Genomic DNA, 17818 nt, shown 5'->3' on the forward strand with positions numbered 1-17818 from the left:
TCATTTTACTACCAAATCAATGACATCAATGGAAGTTATTCAACCTGACAAATATTTTAATTTTTTTTTCACTAGATCTATCCCACTAGCACCCACGACTTCATCAACCTCTGGTCTTGTGAGCCGAATCATTTGAGGAGTGCGCTGCTCACGCATTTGCACAGCGCGCCCTTTCTTGACTCGTCACAAAATCTCTTTAGTAGGTATCATTCAGTTCTGTTACTAATCTCCTATCAGTTAACACTAGATCCTGTGACTAAATCTGACAAACAAAGCGCTTGTACGCCAATGATGGGTGAAAATTTTCGGCACGAACAAAAGCTTCGCTTCAGTTTGTCTCGAGCCGGCGCCGCTTCCAACTGTGTTCACACGGAGCCGTGTAAGGCCGCCGATACACTTCCGATTTCACTGTGCGATTGTCACTTGTTTGCATTTCAAAATTAATCAACCGAACAATAGATGACAGCAGTCATTTGTAAACATATGATAACAAACAATGCTTCATTAAATATTGTGTTTTGTGGACTATACATAGTTTAATAAAATAGTTCTTGTCTAAAATAATTTCGGTAAGTTTTGAATTAAGTATTTTACTTTTATGTTTAAATTTTATATCTTTATTAGAGTGTTTTACGTTGTTTAATGTATTTATGTATTCGAATAGTTAAGTTTTAGTACATAAGATCATAATGGGCTTGATTGTTTAAAATTGTTTAAAGTATTAAACTTTAAATGATAGCTTTAAAACGGGAACATTTGTTAAATATTAGAGTGATATTTTCATAATCGTATTTCCCCAGATGCGTTATTGCGAATTAAACTGATTAATGGATGTATGTAATGAATAATATTTTCACAGCGTCATCACATTAATGACCACCTCATACATTAATTATAAGGCAATTTACCTTATTAAGATCAGTTGAATAACATTTTGCCGTGCCGTGTGGTATAAAAAAGAATAGGACCACTCCATCTCTTTCCCATGGATGTCGTAAAAGGTGACTAAGGGATAGGCTTACAAACTTTTGATTCTTTTTTAGGCGATGGGCTAGTAACCTGTCACTATTTGAATCATTAAGCCAAATAGCTGAACGTGGCCTATCAGTCTTTTCAAGACTTTTGGCTCTGTCTACCCCTCAAGGGATATAGACGTGACCATATGTATGTATGTATGTATAAATAACATTTTCAGTAGATAAGATTGGTTTAACAAAAAAAAAGAACGCATGTGTTATTACAAGAATGGACTCATCTGTCAAAAAATATATACATATTAATGTTGTCCCCTACTTTTCACTCATGAGGAAAATATATTTGTAAAACTTGCTCATTTCTGCGTGTTCCTGGTTACTCTCTCTACCGTATGGCTTTGGGGCCCGAGGTCCATGTTACAAACACATATTATTTCTTACTCTATACTTTATGCTATGTTAAAATTATAGTTACAGTTAATTGTGAACACAAAAGTCGAATCGGAAAAAGACAATTTATTTACTGTAATAGACATCGGAATAATATATATTCCGACCTCTATTACAGTAAATAAATTATATGTTAGCTAAAAATATTTCTAAATTAATATTATTAGTTAATTTCTTATAACTTTAATACATAATTGAGGGCTTTTTTAGTATAACAATAGAGCTTACATATAATATCTTTGTTTACTTCCTGCTAAGGTTATGAATCAATTAAGAAACATTACTACAAAATTAATACATACATAAGATCTCCTTTTATTTTCTTTAAGTATTTTCTGAGATTGTTTCACCTAAATACCTACAGTAAATATGATTACAACCTAAGCTCTTTTCTACAACTTGATAGAATAAATATTCGTTTAAACTTGTAAGGGTTTGGGACTTTCTATTAGACCCAATTAGATGTTAAATGGGGGCTTTCGGTCCTAAACTGGATTTGTTCCCAGTGTTTCTGCGTAGTACCCAAGACAAAGCAAATTAAAGTGTTACTAGGCTATCTGCATTTATCTTAGAAACCTACAGAACAATAGGTCTGTATTTATTTTCTTAACAGGGCACGCAAAAGGTGGTGAGATTGGCAGTTTATTATGTTCTTTAGAAATTTAAATGGCTAAGTAATTCTATGGTTTTATTCTCATTAGGTCTATTTCTTTCACCTGATGCGGATTCCGGTTACATCTTAATATTTCTTGATTAATAGAAAGATATAAAAATTAGCAAGCAAACAATAAGAACCTAGTAAAAATTAAAGCAACGAAAAATAACTATTGAAAATATGGAAAATTTAAAAGATAAATCAAAATTGTTGAAATACTATGGTCGCCAAGGTTCCCGTTTACTCACGCAAAGGATTAATAATAATAATAAAAAAATACCTCTCTGGAGAGGAGCCTGGGTTACGCCTTTTGATCATAATTGATATTTTTTATTTATTGATAGATAATCGTGCCTATTCCCTTAGACGCTTTTTACGAGATCTATAGGAAGGAGATAAAGGATAAAGGACCTTGATCTAAGATAGCTTATATACGTCTCGAGAATTGACAGAGGTCACTATACACCTGATTTTCCCACTCACAAGTAGTAGTCAATGACAAAACAGTTTGAGGCAACATCAAAAAAAAAAATGCGAAACAAATGACGTACTAATCTCATCCTGGCAAATAAAATTATCTGTGGCTCGTATGCCAGAGTTTTCGCCACTTGGGAAATACTAAAAATGGTTCCTTATTCCGTAAATATACATCCTAAAAGTAAGCTGCCCGTAAAATTACATCAGAGTAACTACCCAGATTATAAGAGCATAGTGTCCTAATATGTGATTTTAGTGTATACAGATTATTTTTAAACAATATCTCTTTTTTAAATTTTATTATATAATTTGTTTGCTTACCGATGATTGTTTATTTCTCTCATCTTTGAGCATTTCCAGTTGAACCCTCCACCATAGTGCTTCGGGGTCAGGGATCCGGTTTCCTACATTTATCTTTCCACTAAATCCATTATTGTAACACTACCCAACACTCACTCTATCCACGAATAATCAATAATCAACACTATAAACTATTAGTAGTCGATCAAACACACATTTTGGAGAAAATATTACAGCACGAACAACATGACGTTTGGGTTCCAGCCAAAATGCCCTTCTCTAAACCTTAAGAGCAAAGTTTAAGTGTATTTAAGAAAAATATTATGTCGATGAGAAGATTCACTTATAAATATCACGTAGTAGGCGTCAGCGTCTACGTGTTCTCTAACAGCTTTCAGGGAACAGGTTAAAATCTAATTCAATGTGATTCCCGCCTGAGGGAACACGAGGTATAAAATATGGAAATATGGTAACCAAGATAAGGTTTATAAACAAAACAAAACATAGACACATATTCTCATCTTTGCATGGTAGTCCACGCCAAAGACGACTTTCATTTGCTAGACATGCGTACTTACTCTGTATTTTACTTATAAGTTTTACAGATGTAGATGTAAGACGCTTAATAACCGTTTAAGAATATATTTGTATCCATAAAAATTAACGTGACCCTTCTAATTGTATGCGAAAGTATATAATAATGTGTGTGTGTTTGTTACTCTTTCACGCAAATACACTGAACGGATTTTCATAAAACTATCTAGTATATTTGTTATACTCCGTTAAATTCATAGAGATTTAGACGAAATCGCGAGCTAAAACAATTTAAATATAAATTACACCAGGACATAAAAAAGTTATGTATAAATACTATCACTGAATTCAGGCAAAGAAATCTTATTTACAAGGGTAAGGGTATACCCGCAGCTTCGCCCGTGCGTTTAGCGCACAAAAACTACAGGTTTCTACGAAGAACCCGCGGATAATAATTTTAACCGGAAAGAAAAGTATGTCCTTCTCCAGAATCTTAATTATGTATACGTAAAATTGCAAGAAGATTGGCAGAGAACGTGTAAAGAGACAACAAACATACAAATAAATAAACTTACTTTCGTATTTATAATATTAGTTTGGACACTGTAAATTGGTTCCTTATTAAGCTTCTTTTTAGCTGTACTTAAAGATAAGCTCATCTGGGCTTTACTGACCATAAAATTTCTAATAATAACTAAAGTCTTCTTAGGAAGAGTAAATATTAATTCGACGTTAAAATGTGAAAAATTACATTTTGATGTTTGTAAGGGAAATGGAAGTTATGAAGAATTTTTATTACTTAGTATTTACTAATAAAAGATTATGTACCTACGTACCAAATTGAATCTTTTAACATTAGCTTGTAGCTTATTGACTTTTATAGGCCTGGAAGCAAATATGAGGTCTATTATTGACGTACATCCAGAAACAAAGACGACATTGGGAAATTGAATTGAATAGACTTTTCACTTTAATATATCTGTTAAATATTTCAAGAATACTTTCCTTAAATAGGATTGTTAGAACCGTTTAATTAATCTGCGGTATTATTGGGATATCTAAACATAGGTACTTGCTAAATTTCAGCTTAAATACTCTTGACCTGACCTTTCGCCAGGACATCCCCGATGATTGATGAATTAACTATGTTAAGTTGCAACGACGTGACAAAAAATACTCGTCGTCAAAATCGATTCAAAATTTTATGTGCTTTAGTGAAAAAGATCAAAAGATTTGAATAAGAAAGAAAATCGAGCTTTACTTCTCCTGAGTCGCAATTTGCATAATATCCAAGATAAAAACGGTTAAACCTTATTTACGACTAGTTTTATGATTACGACGGTTAAGAATCAGACGGTAACAGGTTTAAACATAAAACTTTCATTTATTTTTACTGTAAGTGTATATTGCCAGACATTAATTTTTATCCTTAAAACAATTTAAATATTAAGATTAAAATATTATGACAGTAGGAAACATTAGAATTTTCGTTTACTATAAATAAAATCACAACCATACAGATTTCGAACCGAAATTACTACGAAATCCTCTACATTTAGATTTCGGTCGGGGCTTACCCCCACCGAAAATGTCGCGTGACTTTATAAGGAACTAAAAATGTGATAGGTACACGAGTGAGAGTGAGTTTTTTTATGGGCAATAAAGATAATTTGTATTGTATTGTGATCAGCTCTTCATCTCCTACAGACAGCTTATACTAACAATCAATTGCGACAAAACTTACTTAATTAATATGTTTTCATTTTAATTTTCATTCAGCTAAACGTGGCTTTGATAAAGAATCGATAAAAAATTTTGAAAGAATTCTCCTACCTCCCGAGGGTACATTAATATTGAATCGAGTAGCTTGAAATTCAGTTCAAATTGATTTATTACAGTTTTACGTAATTAATTAACGACAGTGTTATGTACTTAGTAGTTTTAGAGTTTCATGGGATCAGGTCGGGTTTATTAGTTGATCCCATGTCCCGTAAAATGAGATTCCCATGGGATAGACTTGGGTGGATCTGCCTGCCTAGGATTTAGTAGAAATACAAGGATTTTAACTTCGTATTTTATGCGTCGTTGTCTAGTCTGTTCAACAAAAGGTAAACTAATACTTTGAAATAATTTAAAATGCAATAAATACTTAATTGTTACCAGTATAGTTCCAACAATAACAAGTATTACATTTTTTGGGGTGACGCTGACAAAATCATAAACCTTATAATTTTTTTAAATATATTCATTATTAATCTTAACAAGTGTAATAATAATATCTAAGATAAATGTAGGAAAGCAGACCCCAGCGCTGAAACTCTAAAGCGGAGGGTGCAAAGACAGAAAGTGAGTAAAAAAATTACACGTCCGGTTCAGGATGAATATTTGATAACATAAAAATCTATACTATATTTTAATCATGTACATAAACGATTTTTGATTGACATTAGGTAAAGGATAACATATTAATTTCATCAATAGAAAGACATTAGGAAAATACGTACGCATTTCTTCTAGCAAATACAGCTAGTCTCCTTTATTTGTGAAGTTACATGATATACCACCACATTAATACTGGTAATTTGTTTCAGGGAAGTAAACAGCTCAACACATCGAAACATCTCTCCCTATCAAACGTAATAGGAAAGATAAAGTTATGCGTCTAGACACGGTTCCCACACGAATTTTCTCGAAGGAAAAATGTCAGATGGCGGTACCAATATAACGCACGCGTTGACCAACCTTTTCGAAGAAATGTTACTAGCCACGGAGGTGGAGCATGAAAACAAGAGTTCCATAGATCTGTCTCAGTTTCTCTCAGCTTTGAAAGAGCAGTCTTCGAAGAACAGTAGCCATGAGCCCTTGGATTTTGGGACGTTGGTCAAACTCGTGGATGGCTGGAGAAGCCGGCTGAACCTGACGAAAAGTACCGAGATAAGCTGCGACTACTGTGAGGGTAACTTCCGAGACATCATCTTGGCATATAATGGTATTCATGGATACCTGAGCCTTATCGTGAGTACTAAACTTTATTATCTATTAGATTTTATGTTTATCGCCGTTATTTTTGGATTGTTTATCTTGATTTGAGATGTGACTGAAAAAATTCAATATTTCAATCGCATATGATCTGATTAAACAAGACAATTAAGACAAAGTCTGTTCTGTATATCAGCTTGGCTATATTTAATCCACTACATTATTGGCTCTAATATACCTTATCTGTACATCGAAAAGATTCATTTACATTTCCTATGATTTAAGCAGTGGAAAGCTTTCTTTAATGCATAGCAACAAATAACACATATACTCACTCCTTTCCTTTAAGGAATAGCCTACAGACCACAATTTACTCCTTTCACGATATCTGCATACTTCTTTTGGTTTAGAATATTCTTGATCTGACCTTTCGTGACCTGGTGAATGATATATCTAATTATAAGTTTGATTGTTAACTGAGGCTTATGAAGCCATTGTATTATAATTGAACTGTGTCCTATTGAGTGTAGTGAATGTGCTTATTAGTGGATAGGCTCACTAATTAGTAAAGCCTAGTTTCACCAAACTAAAACTTTCGATAATAGTATTATGAAGTTGGTTGCCTAGGAACAAAAGTGTTCGTAGTAAGTTGAAGTGGCCAATTAGGTATATTTTATCATCATCTATCACAAACTATCCGCGGAACAGGCATAAGCGTTAATTCCATAACTTTCTGGACAAAAATCTCCGTATGCTGAAGTAAAGCTCTAACCGCACTGCGCACACGACACGCTGCGACATTAATATAATGTGAAAATCATGGTTCAGCCGTTTTATTCCCATTTACAGTGACAAATTGTGAGGCAGGATGTTGGTTTCTTTTTCAGGTTGATTATATTTTTCAAAGAAGTTAGTAAAAAATTTCAGTGTACTGAATAACAATTACATAGTTCCTTTTAAGAACAATCGTTAAATTAAAAATTAATGAAATATTTTGATTTTAAGTCAAATCTCTTTTTAGCCATTTTTAACTTCAAAAATTGGTAGGCAGGAAGATGTGTACGAAAAATTTAAGCAAAATTCCTTATGTTGTTTCGGCTTAAGTTATCTTTTTCCACAAATATTGACGCTATTTTATGATTTTAATCAAAAAATCAAAATTTTTATTCATTATTTAGGGACCTTTTGAACATCACAATAATTTTCACAACATTGTTTGACATCGAATAAATTACTTAAGCCAAGTTTAGTGCTGCAAAGCGTCAATTTAGAAGAAGCGGTGATAAACTGCACTACAGCATATTCTTAAATAACGTCAAATTCACAATAATGTAAACTTATAAACGTGTATGAGAGAATGTTAAGATGAATTGATTTAAACAGAATAAATAGGTCGCGCCGCGTCGCGTTGCGTCTAGTCGTGGCCCCACGTCGCCAATTCAGATCCCTATATGTAACTGTTTTATTATACAAAGCGACACTTAACAAACCCTGTCATTTGTTTGAAGGATGCCGCATTCATTCTCCATGCACACTGTGGTTGACACTGAATAATGATCACAATATTTACGTCAACGCAAAAATGTTGTATGAGTATGAAGCCTTAGTTTCTATGCAACATTTTTGTGGTGTCTGAACTTCTAGCTCTGGCCCAAATTTAAACAAAATTGATCTAGTACTTTTTGGGTTCATTTATTGAAAACAAGAATAACCTTTTTTTTAGACGTTTAATATAGACTTTTTTTTTGTTTATATGTATTTAAAACAGTAATACATAGATAGTATCATTACTTAAAAAGTTAGTTACATCATTACCATTGAACGTGCAAATTTCAGTGTCAGAAATTCCAATCAAATTCTTAATCGGTTCAATATTGTTCGTCTCAAGTTTTTTAATTTGAGAAGAATGAAAGTCAATAACAAACCCCTTCAACACTAATAGTGAAAATTTATAATTAATTGTCTCATTACATCGTCCGCAGTCAATGGCTCGGAAAGATATTAAAAAAAAGCGAGATTTTATGAAAAATGATTATAAATCCTTAACTCTAACTCACATCCTTATAGCTCTAATGCCAATATCTAGACAACTGGATAAGAAAAATTTTAATATATATTTCCAATAACATCCATCAGATTCATTCAGAATTCGAAATATGGGAAATATCTTTATACTATCTAGAGTTTTCTACCGAACGATATGATGTCATGGATTTCTGCGAATTTTATAACAATGTGTAACACGATACCTGGTCTGAGTATTAATTAATTTTCATTAGCGGCTTGTGGCGTGATTTGGTGTACTTTCGGTCACTTCCTAATGGCCATGCAAACATTTCCAATAGCCATGGAATAATGGATTATTAATGAGAACACTTCGACCTCAATGGCTGTACTTTTGGCATAACAACCCCTTACAGAACCTTAGATTCGGGTCGGTTCGATAGCCATCTATTCATAGGTATATATATCGTCTGTTGCTATGGAGGATGGTAAGTATATATAGCTCTCCACTTGCTTAGAATTTTACATCATATTTCTCGCTTCTACATATCACTCACATAACAAAAATAGTAGGTAATTGTAGACCAATAAACTTTAGCCAAGAATAATTTTTTTTATGTTTCTAAAGAGATAACTTTCGAATCGTTGGTCTGATTTTGGTGAAATTTAAAATGTATGTAGGATCTGTCAATTGATTTTTTGATTTCGTAGGGAATCAAAATTGGTCCAGTAGTTTTGAGATAATCACAGTTTCGTACAAAGTAAAAGTTTTTGTAACTTCTAAGTTTGTCAACGACTAGTAATAAAACCAAAAAGAGATTATTGGAAGACACCTGCATCGATTTACGTAAACTTGAACAATTTAGACAGGGAAATCATGACATACTACAAGTGTTACTCGTATGACAGAAAATAACAACTGGTGGTGTTAATACCAATTGCTCTAAGAATCTCCTGACTCTTTCTTGCTCGTTGCCCAAACAACATGAGGCCACAGTATATCTAGAAGTCTTATGATGGTTCCATTCATAAACATGATGAGAAATTTAGGGAAATTACACTAGAAGCTACAGTAAACAAAATTGTTGTGTTGCGCCTGGTCAGGATTACCTAACTCAGGTGCTGTTATGCCGTCCCGACCGTAACCAAATCTAGCATAGGTTATTGTTCATTCTTCCTAAGTGACCTCTTGCGACATCCGCGATATAATATATTGAGCAATATTTTTCTCCAATTCCTTGAAAAATATGCGGAGCTAAGTTTCGACTTGTCAAAAAACCTTCCATAAGGTCGTATAATATGTAACAAGAATATTTAGGCTAGGAAAAAGTTTTTTATTCTTGTAAATAAGTGTCAACGACTCACAAAACTTCTGTCGTGGGTTCGATGAACTGCTACTGGAATTATTTGAGATTTATTACGCTCAACCCAAACATATAAATAACTAATGTAATCGAATAGAGTATGTCGAGTTATTCGATAAAATGTTTCTTCATGAGAATTATAATAGATACATCAGTAAAAAAGCCACACCGGTAATCCAAAAAGTTTTCGAGACACGAAGTTAAAATAACTTTTTTTGATAGAATGTCTCGACAGATATACTTTTATTGTCTTTTGTCCGCGACTATCGCAAAGAAAGTTTTTATATAAAACTATAAATTTTATTCATCATCTCTCTCAAAACTGCGGGACTTGGTGTCCGCTTTCATTTCTCTTTCTACTTAACATTTTCTCTCAGTATAAAAACCTCAATCGAGTATTTCCCTATTGATTTATCCGCCCTCATGTAAGTGTCAATTTAAAGTGTTAACTTAGCAGTCGGCTGCCTTTTTAAACTAACTAATGGACCCAAACCAATGGATGTAGATTTGTTATTCCGAAACCTTGGTATTCTTACGTAACAGTACCTTCCTTGACACTGTGTAATATTAATATCTATCCTAAAATAACAATGAATGTGGAAAGATAATATAGACTTTTAGGATAACTCATATTAAGTGTTTATCTTACTTATATTACCTCCTTGTATTACAAAAGAAGTGAAGTGATAATACAGTTAAAACTGTGTTATCACTTCACTTCTAAATAAAGTAAATAACACAAAAATGAATTAATAAGTCCCGAAAAAAGGTGTGTTCACAATAATTTACCAAAAAATAAATCACAGTATTTTATTTCATCTAAAGTCCGATCATGGAAAACATTTTCTATTACGTTTCAAATTATAAAAACTAATATTTTCACAGTCAACAAATAGGGGTTCTATTTGTACCTAATAGAATTTTATAATATTCCAGTGAATCGATCCGTCTTTTCCACTTCATTGTACGTGACCGAGAAGATGATGGATGGTTTACATCAACATATTATACTGTGTATTGTTTTATTTATAAGAAAACCGAGAGGGCCGGTAATGCGTTAACCGAGCTTAAAATGGAAGCTCCGTTAGAAACGTCAACAACAAAATCTGATGCCATTCAGTATAAAATATTAAACTTATTGAACTGTTATTTTATTTAATTATTGATTAGACTTTATGATAGATGATTTTAGAGACATCGAATATTTCAGAGCTTTCTATTAAAAAAAAAACAAGTAAAAAGTTACTAGAAAAATCCTAAAAATAATTTAAAAGACCGAATCTATTCTGGTGCCGAGAATATTGTCGCGAACTTAATTAGTTTCGTTAATTAAAAACGCAAATAAAATCAATAAATGAGGTATTGTCTTAAAAAAAATTAGTTTAAAATTGAAGATATCCTTTGAAATCAACAACAAGGTACTCAACACGTCCCAATTTCATTATGCAAAACGATCAAGAATATGAGCGTAGGATGAAAAACACAACAACAATATTTTGTACGCCGCTTAATCGCTTGAGGTTTCAAGAGAGGCTTGCTTTGCTTTGCAACACAAGTTGCCCTTTCATATAAACTCAGCAAACAAAGTATTGACTGAAAGATTCTTATTTTAAAAAATCAAGAACAAACACGCTATTTCAGCTATTGTTCACCATGACAGCGATTTCGAGCTTTCATATCGCATGATCAAAACGAGAGACTTCGAAAACACTGCACAGAAATGTTTTGTTTATTCACTTTCATTAAGTGCCTTTTTCTACCTCCAAATAATACTAACCTCTAGTTACCATAGTATACCCACGGCCTTTTAAAATACCATAACATACGTAAGTGAAGAATGTTTAAAAAGATAAAACAAAAAGACATGAAAGAGAATTCAACTCAGCTGTTAGCTTTCATGCAAATATTTATTTGAGGTTAAAATTTTTAAAGGGTATCAAAATAACGTGAACTTGATATCTTTGTCATCTTTTTCCAACCTCGCTCGGTCGCAACATCAAAGTACATTTCTAGGAAATGGATTAGTTATTATGGCTGGGTTCTTGCATTGTTTACTCTCTACTTCGCCACCGCGTATTCCCTGTAGCATTCTCAGTAACTTCAGCCTCAATGAAACTCGCAGTGCTAGGCTACATACATACATGCAAAAATTATATAGGTTGTTCGAGAATACGGGAATTGAAAAAAAGCTGTCGTTCGGTTTTCTGTATTATCTGTTTGCCAAATTTTAGCAAAATCTTTTCAGATTATATATATATATATATATATATATATAGTTTGATATGTCAGCCTCTTTGCCTTTGTTATTAAAATACTAGCGAATCCTTATCAATTCTTTATTTCGGCCTTTTTATCGCCAGGTTTGTTTCTTCGGAAGCCTAGCAAATGCGCTGAACGTGGCAGTGCTGACCCGCCGGGACCTAGCAGCTGCTCCCATCAACCGGCTGCTCAAGTGGTTGGCGGTGGCTGATGTCTTCGTCATGATGGAGTACGTCCCCTTCGCTATCTACAGGTACCTGGTAAGTAAGGATGTGAGGAGAACAGCACATTGATATTAAATCATTCTAGAAAATTATCAATATTTCTTAGAAAACACAGTCTCGTATTGATATGAAAAAAGTCAATAAGACTCGAATTTATTTTGAGGTTACCTCAAGCTGTGTAATTTTGTTCCGTTAACATTTATATAAGTATTTATATTTAGAAGTTGACGTTCCAATTACATATTTTTTCGTTCTTCGGGATGATGAAAGTTCGCAGTAAATAACAATACGTCTTACAAACGTACGTACGTCTGATCACTTCTAAAACACTAGCTTAATTTTTTACAGCAATATCATGACATGAAAGTTAGATTTAGGATATCATGATGCTGCTGTTAAAAAAAGGCTAGTGTTTCGAAACGGATCAGGCGTAATTTTGTATGGACTCTTGTTGTTATTTACGGCTGTGTTTGATCTGCGTGATTGCATTCCAAATAGTACCCAAATCTAGAATGCAATCACGTAGACCAAACAAAGTTACAAAACATTCGGTATGACCTTTTCACGGAACTACAAATAAAAAAAATAATTACTTCAACATAATAAATAGGAATGAAGCTCAACAGGGCATGAAAGAACTTAATCCGAGATTACTTTCACAAAAAAAGATTAACACTTAATTTTGTGAATCATGAATGGAACGTAACATCAATCATGGCGGTTAAATTCCAGCATGTCCCACGCATATCGCATAAATTACCTTCCTCGTATCTACTACAATCGAGATAAAAATGTGATAAAATTGCTAATTCAACAAAATGTGTAATCTGCTCTTGAGCCAAAGTCAAATGTATTGATATGCCTTCCTTGTGACTCAAACCCACACTCAAAACACATATCTTATTATATAAAATTCTCATGTCACAATGTTCGTTCCCGTACTCCTCCGAAACGGCTTGACCGATTCTCATTATGAGTAGGCCTGAGAATCGGCCAACATCTATTTTTCATACCCCTTAGTGATAAGGGTTGTCCACCCTTAACATTTTTTTTAACTAGAAATTACTTAAAAATATTTATATGGCAAAACAATGTTTGCCGAGACAGCTAGTAAGTACAACACACAGGGTTCCTATTTTAGAGTAGGTTATTAAGTTTTATTACTAATATTAATGTTAAGGTTTACATTTATCTGTGCCTAGTTTTTATTATATTTTTTAAACTTTTTTGAACTGAATTAATTATTACATTTTTATTAAAACAGGTACGAAATTCCTACTCAAGAACTCTAATTGCTTATTTATTTATTTAAACTTTATTGCACAAAATACAAATGTATAGCACAATTTATTAATTATGGACTTAATGCTAGCAGCATTATCTACCAGTCAATCATTGGGTTTGCCAGAGAACTTTATATATACATATTTCACAAACAATTCACTTTCATATTTATATTTATTCTTCTCGTAGTTTATTATAGTTTTTAATACTACTCTGTCAAGAAAGTAGCAGGAAAAGATCAATAATACACAAACTGTTTGTTATTCATCCAAATTTATTTTATCACCTTCAAAGTATGCTCCTTTAGAAACGATACACTTACGCCAACGAATAATCCAATCATCAAAACATTTTTTAAACGCTGTTTCCGGAATTGAGGTCAGTTCTCGCCGCGAATTCTCTTTTATGTCTTCTACTGATTGAAAACGGGTGCCACGAAGTGGTAATTTGAGTTTAGGAAAAAGAAAAAAGTCGGCTGGAGCCATATCTGGTGAATATGGTGGTTGCTCGATGGTATTTGTTGAGTGTTTGGTTAAAAATTCGTTCACAATGATGGCCTTGTGCGAAGGTGCATTATCATGGTGCAAAATCCAAGAATTTTCTTTCCACAAATCTGGCCTTTTTCGTCGGATTTGCTCTCTTAAACGCCGCATAACACTCAAATAATATTCCTTATTTACCGTTTGACCTTCCGGCAAGAATTCCGAGTGCACAACACCGCGATAGTCAAAGAAAACAGTCAACATGACTTTGACTTTTGAACGACTTTGGCGTGGTTTTTTCGGTTTCGGTTCAGTTGGAAGGCGCCACTCCGAAGCTTGTTGACTAGTTTGAATGTCAAACTCGTAAACCCACGTCTCGTCACCAGTAACAATGCGTTTCATGAATGTTGGGTCGGAATTGACTCGTTCTAGCATGTCCTCAGCGACTCTCATGCGATTGAGTTTTTGAAAAAAATTCAGGTCTTTTGGGACTAGCCGAGCGGCAACATGTTTCATACCCAAATTATTAGTTAAAATGGTACGGATCGACTCGTGAGATACAGAAAGTTCGGTGGCTATCTCTCTCAAAGTTGAATGAGGATTTTCAGTCACTATTTCCTTCACTTTTGCGATGTTAACTTCAGTTGCAGACGTTGATGGCCTACCAGAGCGAGGCAAATCTTCCATCACATCTCGACCGCTTTTGAACGCTTTGTACCACTCATAAGCACGAGTTTTTGATAAAGTCGATTCACCGTAAGCCTTCTGTAACATTTTCAGTGACTCCGAACACGATATTCCATTGGCAATGCAAAATTTAAGACAAACTCTTTGTTCGATGTTTTTATCCATTATGAAATTAGCAATACACACTAGATATGATATAACTAAAAATAGCACTGTATTTAATGTAAACAACAGATGCAACTCAAACTCCGCGCCAAAATGGAAAACAGTTGTGCCAATCTAACAACAACAAAAAAAACAAAAATTTGAATTTGGAACCATAAATAAATAATCCATTCCCGATACTTTCTTGACAGAGAGTATATAACATGATACCTTAGAATTAATAAATCTTGCTATAACTTTTGAAATGAAAATTCTAATATTAATAACAATTTTTTGTCTCTACATGTAAATAAGTTACAGAGCCTTTTTCAATTCATAAAAATCGATCACGAAATGTCCAGTGACTCTTGAACTTTCTGTTCATCCATCAATGCATAGGATATTTTTATGGTTAGGTTAGATGTCAAGGTAATATTTTATATTCTGAACGTAACTCTCACTTTTAGTATTGCGATATAACTAAGCTACGATGAAAGGTTTTGCTAGACAGGGAAATCCGACACTTCAGAAAGGATTCTGAATACAAAATAGATTAAGGCCTAAGGAGACGTGCTAATACTAAAGATACAGTAAAAGTACGTTCTATTTAATGTCGGTTTCTTTCTGATGTTTAACTTTTTGAATTGGCTTTAGTTTAACGTATATAATTTAACTTATAACTAACTAAAAACTATAGTTGCTGATGTTTTTACTAAAAATAAAGAAAAATCTGTAAAACAAGATTTCATTTAAATCTCAACTGGAGCGATAAATTAATAACTAATGTTACGTGCTGATTCGGATACTTGAAAACAAATACCTGATGATCCCGTTGAGTCGTAGAAATAACACCGCTTTCCCTATTTTTTTAATGATACATTATCCCTGCAATCTAAACTTGAATCATAATAAAAACTTACATACACATAATTATTTCCTTATCCTTTACGGGTGAGACAGAGCCCTACAGTCGTGAAGAGAAAGCCACTTTTAACTACATGGCTGGTGGCTAATGATGGAATGAAAATTCAGATAGTGACAGGTTGCGCGACCCCAAGTAGTCGTTCCCTTACATGTTTTAAAACTTCAGTGGTAAAAAATGTGTAAATGAAGTATTCTTTTTTTTCTGCCCAGATTCTGCCCGGTCAACGCGAGATGCCGTACAAGTGGGCGGCGTATCTTTTGTTCCACATGCACTTTGCCCAGATCTTCCACACGGCGTCAATATGCCTCACTCTTTCTCTCGCTGTATGGAGATACGTCGCCATAAAGTAAGTACATTTTCTTCCTTATTTTGTATCCCGGTAACTGATAGTCACAATTAAGACGAAATAAAGCTTTATTAGGAAGACGATAAATATTAAAGATTCTCCACTTAAACCTAAGGATATGAGTGAGTTCCATATATGTATATCCAAATATATGAAAAAAAAAATAAAAAAATATATATATATATATAAACACCCCATGTACACCATAGTTATGTATGAAATTGTCAGTTTCTGATTCTATGAAAATATTTTTTGCACATATAATCAAATGGACAAAAGGCGCAACATGAAGATGTAACTGGAATTAAGAACAGGAGAAATAAAAATACTTTTTTTGACAAAACAAATTTGGAAAGTTTTGACTATAAAAGCAAAAAACATAGACATAACAAAAAGTTCCAAAAAAATAACTTCAACTTAACAAAAACCTAATTGTAATTGATAAACACGCTTTTTTCCTCTCAGCAACTATATAATCCTAGACAAATTTCGTTTCATAATTTGAAGCATAATTGAAAGTGGTCCCTTCTTTCATTTCTTTATTAATCAAACTTAATTAGAGAAAAGAAAGTTCATAATCTTAAGATTGAGCGACAGTTTTGAATGTTGGTAATTAGTCTTAAAGTTTAAGTCAACTGAAAAATCATGTAATTTTTTGTCAGTCAGGACTTCAATTATTTAGATTTAATTTTAATTTTTGACATTAATCAAAATTAACATTATACAAAAAATCGACTGTGGTAACTTTACTTAATTGAACTATTGACCACATAGGTCCGCTTTATAAAAAATGGCCAAGTGCGAGTCGAACTTGCGCTATTCTCCTTTACCATTATCCATAATAACATATAGGTACCTAATGTAAAAGGTTGGGGTCTCTGTCGATTAGCTAACACTTTACAAAAATTCCGAAACCGTAAACGTAAATTTAATTTCGAAATTATCCCTATCACATAAATTAATTGATCGATTAAAGCAAGATCCGATCCGATTGGTGCTTTTATTTAATTATACTTTAGTACTTATACTATACCACTTAGTGGGGGAAAACTTTGAATTACTTGAGAGTCAAATAGGTATTAACATTATCAAAAAACCGTTGTAGCAGCCTCCACAACACTTACAAACAATTATACATCTCATTACAAATAGTACATATCTAAGTATTCCTGATGAAAAACGATTACCGTGTTTCCTACTAGGACTAAATGTAATGAGTCATGCAAATACCTGTAATCATTCTGGATTGCTGGCCCTTGTAATGACGATAATAGACTTGTGGTGGGCTGCAGGGGTGGGGACAAATTAGGGGAGTATGAGGGTAGTTGTTTAATAGATGTTTCTTGTTTGTTTTGTTTACAAAGTGTTTAAACATAGGTAGGACAAATCGTAGTACACGGTTTAAGTACTGCCATATTTTCGAAGTAAATGTCGATAAGATTCTTTTAACTGATCATAATTTTATGCATATAAAACAAATCAACGGATTCATTTCGACGAAATTTAATTAAATAACTCACAGGCTACGATTTACACGCTAGGAAAACCGCCAACTGATTTTTTTAAGTATAAAACGTAATTTTAATTCTATACAAATATTTTAATGTCTGTTGAATAAATATATTTAACTTTATATTTTTTCATTTCTGGTGAAATGAATATAAGTGATATTTATAAATTTGCAAGTACATTAAAGATCTCGTTATTAAATTAAAAAGTAAATGTATCCT

The 17818-nt window shown here is 33.1% G+C and overlaps 1 protein-coding gene across 1 annotated transcript in view; it reads left to right on the forward strand.

Annotated features, from left to right (window-relative positions):
• The first annotated feature begins 345 nt into the window (after positions 1–345).
• LOC106132708 (G-protein coupled receptor dmsr-1) overlaps positions 346–17818 on the forward strand; it is a 32229-nt gene continuing 14756 nt past the window's right edge. The window contains exons 1-4 of the mRNA XM_013332215.2: positions 346–569; positions 5982–6405; positions 12098–12256; positions 15952–16088. Of these exons, the coding sequence (XP_013187669.1) occupies positions 6091–6405; positions 12098–12256; positions 15952–16088 (611 nt within the window). The 5' untranslated portion in view covers positions 346–569; positions 5982–6090. The remainder of the gene's footprint in view (positions 570–5981; positions 6406–12097; positions 12257–15951; positions 16089–17818) is intronic.

This window comes from Amyelois transitella, chromosome 19, assembly GCF_032362555.1.
Source record: "Amyelois transitella isolate CPQ chromosome 19, ilAmyTran1.1, whole genome shotgun sequence".
In the NCBI taxonomy this organism is placed as follows: Eukaryota; Metazoa; Arthropoda; class Insecta; order Lepidoptera; family Pyralidae; genus Amyelois; species Amyelois transitella.